The sequence below is a fragment of the Netta rufina genome (genome assembly GCF_964035555.1).
Source record: "Netta rufina genome assembly, chromosome: 1".
NCBI lineage: Eukaryota > Metazoa > Chordata > Aves > Anseriformes > Anatidae > Netta > Netta rufina.
This window is the reverse complement of record NC_140123.1, coordinates 96,778,343-96,792,354: the sequence shown is the minus strand read 5'-3', so window position 1 is coordinate 96,792,354 and position 14,012 is coordinate 96,778,343. Positions and strand designations below refer to the sequence as shown.

At 45.5% G+C, this 14,012-nt stretch overlaps 1 protein-coding gene across 1 annotated transcript; it reads left to right on the top strand.

Annotated features, from left to right (window-relative positions):
• The first annotated feature begins 1,170 nt into the window (after nucleotides 1-1,170).
• Nucleotides 1,171-12,867, top strand: IFNGR2 (interferon gamma receptor 2). Its single transcript, XM_084306103.1, has 7 exons — nucleotides 1,171-1,407; nucleotides 4,603-4,729; nucleotides 5,178-5,353; nucleotides 7,152-7,297; nucleotides 8,674-8,827; nucleotides 9,618-9,772; nucleotides 11,929-12,867. Exons 1-7 carry the CDS (start codon nucleotides 1,323-1,325, stop codon nucleotides 12,100-12,102), a joined length of 1,017 nt encoding a protein of 338 aa, XP_084162229.1. The 5' UTR covers nucleotides 1,171-1,322; the 3' UTR covers nucleotides 12,103-12,867.
• Nucleotides 12,868-14,012: the final 1,145 nt, after the last annotated feature.

Here is a 14,012-nt window from a genome sequence, read left to right as displayed (position 1 = left end):
CATGCATGAGAAAGGGAAAGGCAGGAATCTTTTTCGATTGAGGAAGAACTGACATGCGAAGAACGAAGTGATTCATCCAAGCTTACTTGGAAACCAAAGCTGCTCAGCCTTATCTACTGCCTTGCTGCTCTCACCCATTTACCTTTTGCTGGAAATAGGATGCCTGTGGTGTCAACCTCGCTGCCTTTAGGCAGCCAAACGCCACTTTTATCAATACCTTCTGAGAACGAAGGAAGTTGCAAGCGTCCTAACTCTGTGTGGTTTCCTCTGTTGGCAAACTGCTGGTCACAGTTCTCAATCTGGCACTAACAAAACATTTTTTCCTCTTTGAAACGTGTAAAAGAGAGGGTATTGGCTTTGTTCAGGGGATGCAAGGAGTACTCCGCCACTTTCTTGTGCTTTTAAGCTGAAGTGCAGTGCTGAGGGTCTTGAAGACACTGGATCCCTACCTACCTGGTGAATGATTTACAAATAACCATGGTTCTGGTAGAACAGCAGCCGTCTGGGGGGACCGCTGCCTCCTGGTTTTTGAGTCGCGACACCGTAATCAATAACATCGGCTAAAGGCCTGCGGTTAGACTTAACCACGCGTCAGTGTTTATGCCAGAAAGAGACGGAGAAAGCCGAGGAACTTTAACCGCTTCGTGCGAGATTTTCTCACGTCGACCGCACGCCGTAGGCAGGCACGCGGGGCTCTGAGGGCGCCCGTACCGCATGTGGTCAGGGCTGCGAGCCGCCGCGGCGGGCACGAGGGCGCTGGGTGAAGGAGAGAAGGAGGGAGAGAGGAAAGGGAGGAAGGAGGGAAGGAAGGAAAGAAGGGATGAAGGGAGGGAGGGAGAGGAGAGGGAGGGAGGGAAGAAGGAAGGAAGGAGGAAGGAAGGGAAAGAAGGAAGGGAGGGAGGATGGATGGATGGATGGATGGATGGATGGATGGATGGATGGATGGATGGATGGATGGATGGATGGATGGATGGATGGATGGATGGATGGATGGGAGGGAGGGAAGATGGGAGGGAGGATAGAAGGGAGGGAGGGAGGATGTAAGGAAGGCAGGGAGGAAGCAGGGAGGCCAGCAGGGAGCCCAGGCTGCAGGCACCCAGCCCGGGGCCGCCCCAGGCGTGGCCGCGGCCGGGACCCGCCTCGCCGGGGGCGGAGGAGGAGGAGGCGGAGGAGGAGGAGCGGGGCCGGGGCGGTGGCGGTGGCTGCGGCCCGGCTCAGCCCCGGTTCCCCCCGGGTTCTCCGCGGCCGGCCCCGCTCCTCCGGGGCCGCGCTGCCGCCGAGGGGCGAGCGGGGCCGGCGCGACGCTAGCCCGGGGCCGGGCCATGCCGTGGCGGGCGCTGCTCCTCTCCTTCTTCCTCCTTCTCCTCATCCTCCTCCTCCTCGGCCCGGCCCGGGCTGCGGGTGAAGGTGCGTGGGGCAGGGCGCCGGGGCGGGCCGGGAGGGGGCTCCGGGGGGGAGCCGCGGTGCCGCGGGGTGGGCTCGGGGGAGGGTTGGTGCAAGCGCTGCGGCATTTGGTGGGCTGCTCGCCGTGCTGCACCGCTGTGCTGGCTGCCACGGGACCCCACGAGCCCCATCTGGGACCCCACGAGTCCTATCTGGGACCCCAAGTCTCAGGGGTGCTGTTGGGCTCAGCCAACGTGGGAGGCTTCCCCTCTCCAAGCAGAGCCTGAGCGATATAGCTGAGGAGCCAGCATGCTTCTGCCCTTGGGACGGATCCCCGCAAGCAGGCAGGAGCAGCTGTGTCAGCCCTGGCCAAGCTGTGTGGGTGCACTGCGGGGTCATTGCTCCGCTACCCTGCCCCCTCCGCGCCCGCTGCTGCTCTCCCCTGTTTGCTGATGGCTTCCCAGGGAGCTGCTGTGGTGTTTGGCCAGCTCAGGGCCTCCTCCCCGTCCTGCTGGGGCGTCTTTCTCCCTGTGGAGAAAGGGGAGCTGTGCCTTGAAATCCGACCAGAAGCAGTGGCCAGCTGCTGCCGGCCATCCCCGTTTGGCCATACGCTTCTGTTAGTCATTTTTTCACAGGCTTTGCTGCCTTTCTGGCAGCGTGAGGAGCCAGTTCAGTAAGCTACGACAGCTGAAGTCCAGCAGAAAAAGAAAAAAAAAAAGCTACTTCCTTCTTTGCCAAAATGGTGCATCCCGAGGCTGATGCAGGGTCCAGAAGTCACTCGGGAGCAGGCACAGAGGCTGTGAAACCAGCAGCTAGGCCAGGCTGGCCTGGTTTCACTCACCGTAACCTGTGGCTTCACGCTCGGCTATGTGAAAGTTTTGACTTGTGGCTTGAAGCGTCGAGAAGTGTGGGTATCAGGAGGAAAGAGGCTGAGGCTTGTTTGGCAGGTGCTTTGAAAGCAGCTGCTCTGTGGGGCAGGGAGGAAGGAGGACAGGGCGCTTCTGCCCATCCCTGGATGAGGTGGCTTGTGTTTGGGGCGTGTTTCCAGGACGCTTGCATACGTAGGTGCTTTCTGCTGAAGTGTGTGCTCTGCTGCCTTGGTAGTACAAACTAATGATCCTTAAAGAGTTCAGGAATTTACATTTCTGAGTGCTAATCTAAGGTAAGGTAACGAGGGTGCAGTCCTGATAGCAGAGAAAATGAACCATCTGCCCTCATCCTTCATTACTCTATTTTATTTTTTTTTAGAGGGAGAGAAAAATTCTAATACTTGTATTTTGATCTGGCAACCTTCTTGAATTTTGTAAAATTAGCTTGTATCGGATGTCTGACAGTGCAGATTACTGATGGTGTGAGATACCTTGCCACATGCCAGACCAGCAGCGACAGAATCTCTGTGGCTAGAAAGTGAAAACTTTTTTTGAATGAAAGTTTCCAAGTAGCTGTTAAAATACACAAGATTAATAGCTTAGGTAGCATTTCTATCTGTAACCTTAAAGAATCTCAAGCTTACAAAGCTGAACGGTGCCTCTGCAATGTCATGTAATGTGTGTTTACTTAAGAGCGCTACACGAAAGATGCGGCTAAGAAACTAGGAAAATACCCAATTAAAACGTGGAGAGTGTAACCATTTTTTTCATATTTGGGACTTGGGGCTTAATGCACAACTTTATGAAGATTTGTATGGTTTCTGTCCTGTGTGTGAAGGATGTTAAGATGCTGGTGTTAGGCCTCTTCTCAAAGGTAGCACTGTCAGCAGCAGTGACAAAATCAGATGTGAAAATAAAAATTCAAGGCTATTCCAATATTCCTGCGGAAGGATGGGCCAGAATTTCCCATGAGTGCTTGATCTTCAGATATTTGTGTATAAATAAACGAACTATATCTTAGGAGAATATTGTCTGGAGAGCAACAGCAATGAAAGGAAGCCTTACCACGTTGGGCTATCGTGCCACGTCATGGCCATCTTTGAGCTTTGGACCTGTAGGCTCAATGTGCCTTGTGGAGTAGGTGATCGTTATGTGGACTGATACTAGCCAGGCGTGGAAGGAGAGCCTTCTTCCCTCGAGGAAAGGCAGGCCATGAAGGTGCTCGTCTCCCTCCTGAGGGGTTTCGGGGCTGCCTGGGCTGGTGGCTGCAGACCCCACGTGCCCCTTCCCACCTGAGCCACAGCAGTTCTGGAAAAAAAACTCACGGAGTGAGGTTTTTCTGGTTGTAAAAGACGCTTGCTAACCGTGTTTTCATCTCTTCCTCAACTTGGCCTACGTGCTGGGTAATCTTGACATCTTTGGGCTCTCCCAGCTCCTTATCACCGCTCCCTTTGCCTTTCAGTGGCTTGGCTTTGCAGATAGGCCAGCTATTGCCTCTCTCCATGTGCCTTTTTTACAGCCCCGGCTCCATGCCTGGCCTTTGGCAGTGCCAAGCAGACAGCTGCTTCCTCCTCCCTGCTTGGGGTGGCATTGGGGTGCCCGCTCCCTGTGCTGGAGGACTGCCATTTGCTTTCAACTTCTGTGTCGTTCACTTCCTGACAAGCTGCCTGAAAGCACCTGAGGTCTTACATCAGTCCCCGGAGCATACAACGCGACCAAATTTGGCTGGATGTGTTCCTGCTAGTGGAAGGTGCACCTCTAACAGAGGTTTCTGTCCTTATCTGTGGTGTGACACCTGTTTCAAAACTGGCAGCGCTTCAGGCTCCCAAATAGAATGGGTGCAACCCTAACCCTATAACCCTAACCTGTAATCATGAATATTTAAGTTGGGGAAGAAACGTTTTCTTCTTCCACTGGAAAAGTTTGCTGGAAAGCTTCATTGAAGCGACCTTGACGTTTTCAACCAAGCTAGCAAGAGGCAGATGATCCAGAAAAATGTGGTCTGAGTTGGTAACACAGTAGGGTTGAGGGAGAACTGAAATAGCGATGACAAGTGACTGTGGACCTGAAATTATAGTTTCCGGGGGGAGTTGGATAGGGTTATTTCTTTTGTATTGGACTTGAGGCTTCCTGTGCTATATTCTGTATGGAACAAATCAGTTGCAATTCAGTGCTTTGTGGATACCAGGGACTTAAATGTACCACTGCACTTAGAAATGGAATGAGAAGAAGTGGTTTTGCCTGCAAAGCAGCTAAAATGTAACATGCAGTGATGGAACTTGGAGACGAAAAGTTAGTTAAGTGTACTTGAATGTTTTAGTAATTATCTTTATTTCTTTTCATGTTTTAGACTCTTCTCCACGCTTACCAGCACCCAAGGATGTGAAGGTTTATTCCTATAACTTCCATAACACGCTGAGGTGGTCTCCTGTTAAAGTAGAGAGAGGCGTGGTGTTGTATACAGTCCATTTTAAAACGTAAGTAAATCGTTCCAAACACCAACCAAACTGATTTTGCTCTAATCCAGCAACACCCTTAGTTTTTAAAAAGCTGCTAAAAATGAATAAGCGTAGGAATGAACGAATGAGTTGTTTATTACAGGTGTTTTACGTGTATCTGAAAGCATCTTCTGAAGTCTGAGAATCTCTTAGCCTCTGACATTTCCACTAAATTGAGTAAAGATTGGATACCTGAAGAGCACCCAGCAAAGCTGCGTGGTTTCCCATGTCATTCTCCCTCACTAATTGTAGTTCTTCTGATACTGAAGGGGTGCAGGTGCTGAAAGGGCTGTAGGATAAACGCTTGTGAAAGCAGTAGTTTCGTTACATATCCTTTTGTTACTAAAGTCTTCCAGGTGTGTGGGAGTGTATTTCAGAGCTCCGCTAGTTGCACCGTTCTGTATTCATCCTCTGGTTTGTGTTGCAGGGGGGCCTTTAACCAGTGGGATGAGATGAACTGCACCCGCATCGCCCGGACTGAGTGCAGTTTCCCCCTGTCACGGAATGAGCGTCTCTGGACGTTTGTTTTGCGTGTGAGGTCTGAGCTGGGGCAAATGACTTCTGACTGGGTGGAAGCGGATCCCTTTGTGGCGGAGAGAGACAGTAAGTGGCATTTATGATTTCAGTAGGTCTCTCAAAGGAGACTTGTGTCATCTGTTCTGGGATGTTATCACTCTGTGATATACAGGAGCTAAGTGAGAGAACTGTAGGTGTTCAGTTAGCAATGACTTCAGAGAATCTCAGTATATGACAAGGAATTTGATGCCCATCAGTTCCTCTGCAGTGGTGTTAGCAGTGCATTCCTTCAGCAGGTATTGAGAGAGAAACCTGATGAGTTTCCTTGCATGGCCAAGCCTTACAAGAGTTATGACCTGCATTATGTTAGAGAGTTTTCCATCTTCTTACGTTCTCACTCAGCACTGGCACATGCACACATGCACGCCCTGGATTTGTGGCAGCCTCAGTGCAAACTACCTGTTTCTGTTGAACAGATCTCTTTTCTAACAAGCCTCAGCTGCCATGGCTACAGTTCAGGAGGGTCAAGGGCACACTTGAAAGCCTATTAAATGTGTGAACAAGCATATCGTTGTTCTTTGTAAGAACAAAGGCCTTGCCTTGCTGTGATTGCTTTCAGGATTCAGAGAAGATAAATGTTGAGTTTAAAAAAGCCTCCGAAATATTAACGAAGGTGCAGAACAGTCTTTTAGGTTGCATTTTCCTGTAGGCTGTGATGAGTAATGGTGCTCCATATTGGGAAGAGCCTGATGCTTTCCCTGGTAATGAAGAGCACGGGGGTGGGGAGCTGCCTGAGTCCTGACTGAAGAGTACAGCTGATTGTTTGTGTAGGGGGAGAGTGGTATCTCTGGGGAGTTAGGAAGGCTGATGGGAATACAGGACAAAGGGGGGGCTTAGTCTGGGGAGATGCTTGTGTGTCTGGTCCTTGGGGGGTAGGAGGGATGTTATCTGATCGTTGGTGTGTGACCAGCCGTGGGATCAGTTGCCAGACACCCAGACTGGGGGCCGTTCTGTGCCTGTACCGTTTGGATCGGTCCCGCTTGAGACAGCAGCAAAGGGAATTAGTGAGAACACGCACCGAGGCGTTTGCAGTTCTACAGAAACAGGAAGTAGAAAGAAACTGAAATGTCTGTACCAATATAAAGATCATGGAGGCCAATCTTCTCCAAAGTAATAGTGAATAGAGCAGGTTCTGATGTTTTTTTTGAAGTGAAACAAGCAATAATTCCATGCAAGGATTCATTTTTATTAGTAGTTTCCCCCCTCTAGTCTGCAAGCAGCCAATTATTTTAATATATGCACTAGTGTTTTATTTTGAGATCCTAGAGTGCTTTACAAATGCTGATAAACTTAACTAATGAAGGAGAAACAAAGGATAAATGACTAGTGACCATACGTAGTCTGTGATTGCACAAGCCTCTTGTCTTAGGAATGACAATGCTTTGTAAAGTATTTTCATGATTTAGACCCAGAGTACCTCAACTTCCAACCTGTTAACCCCTCCAAACAATGTGTTTTTAAAGAACATGGAATATGTGGTTTAACTGGCTGTTTGAAGAAAAACAAATAAAAAGCTGTATCATCATTAACTAAAGGTAGATTCAGATCCATACTAGTGAAGATTTACTTAATTTCCAGGGAAAGTTACCTAAAAAATTTATTATCTAATTTCACTTATGCTTTCAAGTATTTTCTATGTTGCGTTTGCAATACAAGATTTCTTAAACGCATTAAGTAGATGAGAAGACGTTCCCTTTCTTGAGGAGAAAGCTGCTGATACCTGCTGTATTTGCTGAGTATAAGAGGCTCTAGGTCAAGCTGGACATGCTATGATGAGCTGTTCGGCATCCCAGAAGTTCACTGCTCTCTCTCTGCTTGTTTTCAGCTACCATAGGGCCCCCTAAAGTGAACAGCGTGATCGTAAGCTCTGACTCACTGCTCATTAGTGTCTCACCCCCTTTTGAATCTGAAGAAGGTACTGTCCAGTATAAAGTGTCCTACTGGGAGAACGCAACGACTGCTACTAAAGAAGTAAGAATTCCGTCTAATTTATTTTGTTCTTAATGCCTCTGTGACGACGAGGTAAGTCAGCATCTCTTGGCAAAACGGCAGAAATGGAGGAAGAAACCAAATGTGGTTTGTTTGTTTTTTTTTTTCCTCTAATAGCAAAGGCCGCCACTTGGTGGCTTGAAAATGAGTTATTCTGGTCATTTAGCATTGCACTGAATGTGTTAACAAAACTTTCAGGAAACGTCTGTGTGTTTTTTTTTTTGTTTGTTTCCTCTGTATGAAATCAGGTTAAACTGCATTGCTGTTCAAATAAGAGATCCACAAAGTGTCGAAGGTGGCTTAAAAATGGCATTTAGATTCCAAAGTTTACTTAGGCATTTTGGAAAAAGCTAGCGAATACTTGCTCCTTTCCTGTGCTGGGCTTGCTTGTGCTGGTGGCTTCAGTATCAGGCTGCCTTGGCCTGGTGCTGCCTTTCCTCCTAGGGCAGAGAAAGATAGATTTATGAGAAAGATGGTGGACACAGGTGGGATGAGCTGTCCCTGTTCAGACTGAGACTGAAGAGGGTTTGATATATTTCATTGCGTGCCTGTGCTGCTGCCTTTTTTTTCTTTTAAATAAAAATAAAGGAAGAAGAATTAAAAAAAAAAATGACATTCTCAAGTCTAATGCTTGAAAAGCAGAAGCAGAAAACATTTTTCAAGCCTTGTGCATCAAAGGCCTTGCCAAATCTGAAACGCCTCCACTTCCTTCCTCCCTTGCACAAGCATGTATTTTTTCTGACATGTATAAAATACTTTTGTGTTTGATGTTCAGATAAGATGTAACTCTCGTATGATAATTTAGGCTTCACTGAGGTCCTTCTTCCAGCCCCTCGTAGGTTAAAAATCCACAAAAGATTGGCCTTGGAGGTTTTGTGCTGTCCATCAGCTGTTTTTCATGGCACTAGAAGGAGCTGACGTGGCTGAAGCTCTGCACTGAAGTGCGCTTCTGCCAGCTTCCTCCAGTGCTGGAGACGTTTCTCATGGCTTGCTTTTCCTTCCCCCTTCCTTATGTTATATTCACTGCCGGAGGTGTCACAGAAGCTGCGTGAAAGCATCCAGCAGCATTTTGTGGATAAAGCGAGACTTCACATCAGTTTCCGTGCCTTTGCTGTTCATGCCCGTGTAGATGGTTTTACATGGTCAGGCTTCATTTCATTTAAAAAATAATAAAATTTCAAACATGGTGAAGTAGGAAAGTTGAAATATATTTCCCTCATTCTCTTGAAATGTGAAGGAAAGATGAATTATGAAAAAAAAATGTTTTTTGAATGATAAACTTAAATATGGGGAGGAGAATTGCATTGAAGGCCAATTTTTATAGTAACACCTCTATTTTTCTTTTATCTTTTAAACAGGAGATGTGGGTGAACAATGCACTGTTCAAAATCGAAAATCTGAAGCAAATGACACTTTATTGTTTTACGATTGAAATAGAACTGTTGAAGTATTTACATGAGCAGATCCCTGGACTGCAGAGAATCCCGGAGTGTTACAGAACTCCAATGAATGGTACAAGTCTGCTTTCGTTACTTTTCTTATTTGATGGGGATGGGTGTAGGACGTGAGCCTTAGCTGGTGTAAGTTGGTCAGTCACGTACCCGTATTTGGCAGGTATGTTAAGAGGGCACCACTGATGGTAGTTCACAGTTGTCATTAATGGCAAATCAATGAGGAATTTTTCAGTCCCTAGTTGAGGGTCTTTGTTATACTCTTCCCCTTGTCCTTTTCTTTTACAAAAGCTGTTATGGCCACATAAAATATACGTAAAAAGAAAACACAACTACTTGGTCATTAGAGGACACTGTTGATGAAGGAGATGGTGTTACTCATGCAGATCCTCACCCTCAGCCACTGCCTCCTGCAGGACAGGAACATCCCCCTCCTCTTTGACCATCTTTCTTCGACATTTTTTGGGTACAAAATATAAAATCGGGCAAGGGAAAGAGGAGGCATCTGCAAGGTAACAGCATTTGTCCCTCTCATGAATCCTTCTGTGTGATGTCCAACATCCAGACTTCGCAGAACCTCAGCGTGCTTTAAAAGCACAGGTACACGTGTAGGTGAAACCTGCTCATGGGGTTTCTGGTCCCTTGGGCTGCGTGGGTGAGGGGAGGAAGCTGGTGATTTCTGGAACCACAGAGGAAGCTAATAAGGTGTTTGGAGTGTATCCATAGCAGGGCTGTGACCTTAACCTAGGAAATCATAGTTTGATTGCCGGGGATGCTAAATTTCAGCTTGCTGTGTGTTGCTTTAGGTGTGATGTTGTACAAGTAAGAACCAACCTTGTTTTCTTTTTCAGAGACGACCAGAGCTGTGTATATTGTAATAACATTTACGTTGGTTGGCCTTGTTTTAATTCTCATGATAATTGGTTTGTTTTTTCTATCGAGACACCACAAAACAATCAAGTATTTGTGTCAGCCACCTTTAAAAATCCCGTCACACATTGAAGAGGTACGTGTAGACATTTTATTTCTCTTCCCCCTCCCAACCCCTCCTGCAAAAGACAGGGATGGTCTTGGAGCAAGCATGAACGAAGTTAGTTGTTGCAGAGCAGAAACAGATATAAGCAATTGCTGATTTAAGTATAAACTGTTCGCTCTAGTGTGATCTCCCACTTTGTTCCTCTTCTACTCATCTGCATTATTTTCTTTTCTGTACTAAGATACAAGTACTGGTGTAATCGTGTTAAAAAACTGGACTAAGGCTCTCTTCCTTGTCTACACCTTGTCCACCCTTTTCTTTGCTGACCTAATTCACCTCATCTGAATCAGTTGCTCACTTTAGTCAGAAAGCTTTTGTGTGCTGTAGAACGTACGTAAGACCTAGGTCTCTGATTAGAAATTAAATACAGGAGTGGACACTGATCAATTCAATAGCAAGGACTGACTTGAAGACTAAAGGCTGCCTGGGGAAGTGTTCTTGGCTTTTTTTTTTTTTTTTTTTTCTGTAGTTTTATGCAATACTCAGCTAAAAAAATATCCCAGGACTTCTTTCTCATTACAGCTCACGCATTTCGGTACTAAACAAGGTTGTTTCAGTCCTGATCATCTTCCCCTTTTTTTTAAATATGAAATACTCTTTTAAATCAAGAACTGTGCTTAAAGTTCTTGCTCTTCTGTGTTTGTATTTGCTTGTGTGTATCTCTGTGCCACAGCAGTCCATTGTACAATGTTTGTTCTTTGATTGCAGAGCTGTTTTTACAGATTTTTATAGAAAAATGGGTATATGAATCTGGACTTCTGCAGAGCAAATCATTTTCTCCCTCCCTGCATTTGATGGGGGCTCTGTGAAGACAGCTATATTGCACATCATGCAAAGCAAAGCTTTTTGCATGACAAGCAAGCAATTTCCTAAATGTGTATTTCTAAAAGGAATCAACCAGCCTGGGGCTTCTCCTCTTAAAACACTTTCCTTTAGTACAGAATACTAATTATTTTTGGGCAGTTTCATATGCACTTTTACAGGCTTTCAGAAAAATCACGTTTATTTTACAGAAGTATCCAAGCTTTCAGCATCAGACTTGCAGGGAGCAGTTCTACCACAGAAACTACTTTACATAGGAAGGCAAAATCAAGGTTCCTTTATGTCTTGAATTTGTTAAAATATATGTATAGGAGGTTCCCATATAAGAAATTTATTTTTAATACATCTGAAAAAATAATCCTGATGCTTATTATCCTTGCCATGATTACAGAGAAAGCAGTGCCCTAAATTGAAACCAGGGTTAATTTTGTCCAGTGATTTGAGCTGTGGTCCTGTCTCAGCCAGATTATGGCAACTCCTACAGTATGAAACAAGCTTTTGTGTAATACCATACGCTACATCAGTCTTTTGAGAATGAGAAGGTTATTTTTTAACCAATAGCAGGCTGCTGTCTCAGTATGTGAGGTGGTAGGTGGCTCTACTTCCTCTCAAAACACAAGAGCGATTTAGTAATAAGGAGAGTCTATGGGGGTAACGAGGAACAAAATCTTTTCACTGGACTCCATTTTTTTTCCTAACCTTTCCATGATTAAAAATTACATAAATTCACTGTAAAGCTGATGATTTACTTTTTGCTTTGACATCCCCTCTGCCCCCTTCCCTCCAAAATTAACTGCAAGAGAGAAATGACACTAGAGATTTCTGGTAATGATAAAAGGTACAGATCTGCCTTGTTTCACGCTGAACAAAGCAGGATCTTCTCTCATTTGCCCTGTCAGTGCTTCAGACGAGCCATTAGTTGGTAGGTTCCTGCAGTTGACCCCAGCAGTGTAATTAAAAAATCTTTTCTTTTGTGCTTTGTTCTTAACTAGTAGGAATTTGCTTAAACTGACAAGAATATTAGCCACAGATAAGTTTATCAAAATTGATGAGGTGAGGGGCTACTTTAACTTGCTTACATGGCTGTTTGCCTTATTTTGTTGGGAAATGATGCAGTTTTGACTTCCTTCTTATTCAACATAACCTAAAGGAAATCCAGAATAAAACACGCAGTTAGCAGCTGCCTTTGAATTCTGGTCTGCAACAACTTGCCTGTAGCTGGTAGCACTTGCTCCGTCTCTGTAACTTCCAGCTACCTGTAATGTGGATAAATCCCTAAACTGTTGTTTCTTTTTTTTTTTCAGTATTTGAGGGACCCTAGCATGCCTCATTTAGAAGCATTGGAGAACTACACCGAGGAAGCTCTGCCCGATTCTTTATCTGTCTTGTATTTTGAAGAAGGAAGCAAAGCGTATGGTGACACTTTGGCTGATGACACTCGTTCACACAGCAGCTCCGGTGAAAGTGAAGTAACTTAAGTGGTACCGCAGCGAGAACGCCTGTTCCCAGTCGCCGCAGAGGCTCCTGCTTGCAAGGGGCGCTGTGCAGCTCCGTGCAGGACAGACAAGGAGCCCTGACCACGTGGCCATAGGCAAAGCCTGAGCGAGACTTTTGCTTCCTGAGAATAGTAAGGAACCTGAGCCTTTTTTAAAACATTTCCTGCTGTGCTACAACGTTCTGTCTGCCAAAGAGACTGAAAAGGTGGAAGCTGAAGGGAAGTGAACACTAAATTGCTTTCAGACAGACGGTTATGGCTGTATCATCATTTCTCCCCCCCTTGAAGCAAAGTACTGAGAAGTAATGGCACTTTAGGATAGGCCCTACCCTAACCTGGAATGTGTTAGGGAGAGAGTAATTGCACCATGAATTACTTCTACCGGGGTTTTTGTCTTGTTCTTATTTGTGAAGTCTGTGTTGCCACTTAAAGTATATTGTATCCACCCCCCCATGCTTTCCTGAGTCATTCTAAATACAGGAAGTCTGCTGTGACTGCTGCTTCCCTCCAGGCAGAAAGGGCAGGCTAAAAGGAACCTTGACTGTACTTTACCATCTTTATCACCAACCTGGGCAAAGAACTGCTACGAGAAAGACAAGGGATGATAGTTCACTCCTCGCCCTTGGATCTGTGCCTTAATGTTTCTGGGAAGTATTAATCAGTTCCTGCTGTGAGCCGATCACACCCTTCACAGGGAAACAAGCTTTAAAATACGCATTTCTCAGCATCTATAAAAAAAAAAAAAAGCATCAATAATGATTAGACACTAAAAACTAGTTTGATGAGCAGGCTAGTCCTGTGTATCACAGGGTGACTGAGGGTTCTGTTTTGAGGCCCTCAAAGCAGAAGCAGGACCACAACTTAAGCCATACATAACAATCCTGCAGGGGTTTAGGAGGTGTCTAATAAGGGTCAGAGACAAAATTACCTACTTCTATACTAAAAAAAAAGATTGTTTTTATCCCACAAAAGACATCCAAAGACATCCAACTTCTTAATACAACTTGTTTTTAGAAAAATGAAATAAAATAAATTTGCTTGGTTGGTTACAAGTGACTTCTGGAGGATACTCAACATTTAACAGGAGCTGTTCACAGAGCCAGTCACTGCCACAGCTGTAGGTATCTGGGTGGCTGCTGTCCCACCCCTTCTGGGAACACACAGAGACGAGTGTCGAAAACCAACACCAGTTTGCAGAAGGTTCCTCAGTCTGTTTCCTGGAAGAACTACCCTAATGCCTTGTAATTAGACACCAGGCCAGAACAAGGGGATTATCTGAGGCTTGGCTGCAAGTCTGGTGAGAGCAAATAAAGACCCAGAGGAACAACCGCTATGCATAATGCAGGGCATAAATAAGAAGGCAATTAAGGCATCTTATGTGAATACAAAACACAACTTGCTGAATACACTTTACTACACAAACTACGTACTAAACTTTTGTTAGAGATGGTTATTTAATATTTCTTACAGAAATAGGCCAAAGTGTGTGTGGGGGGGGGGGACACGACTTTTATTAGGGGTAACTCAAAGGGTAGCTTCACAACTGCAGCTGGTCGAGGCAGAAAACCTAAACTGAGTAATCACTGCTCGTTGTGGACTCAGCTGAACTACCTGCAGTGTAAACATGGACCTGGAGTTAGTCTGATGAATGCCTGCATGATTCTTACACAATAGCTCAGGATAGGGGAAGAAAGTTCTTCCCTGCTGTCTCTTTTCACCTCTCAGCAGCTAGAGAGAGCATGACCATTCCAATTCCCTAAAATCAGAAGGGATAGACACTCAGGAACTAGTTGCAGTAAAGCAAGCTGCTAGTAGAAAATGCAGGTACCCTCAGAAAGAAGCTCTTCACTTGTTGGCATGCTTAAGAAAACCTTCTTAACTAGGAACTTGCAT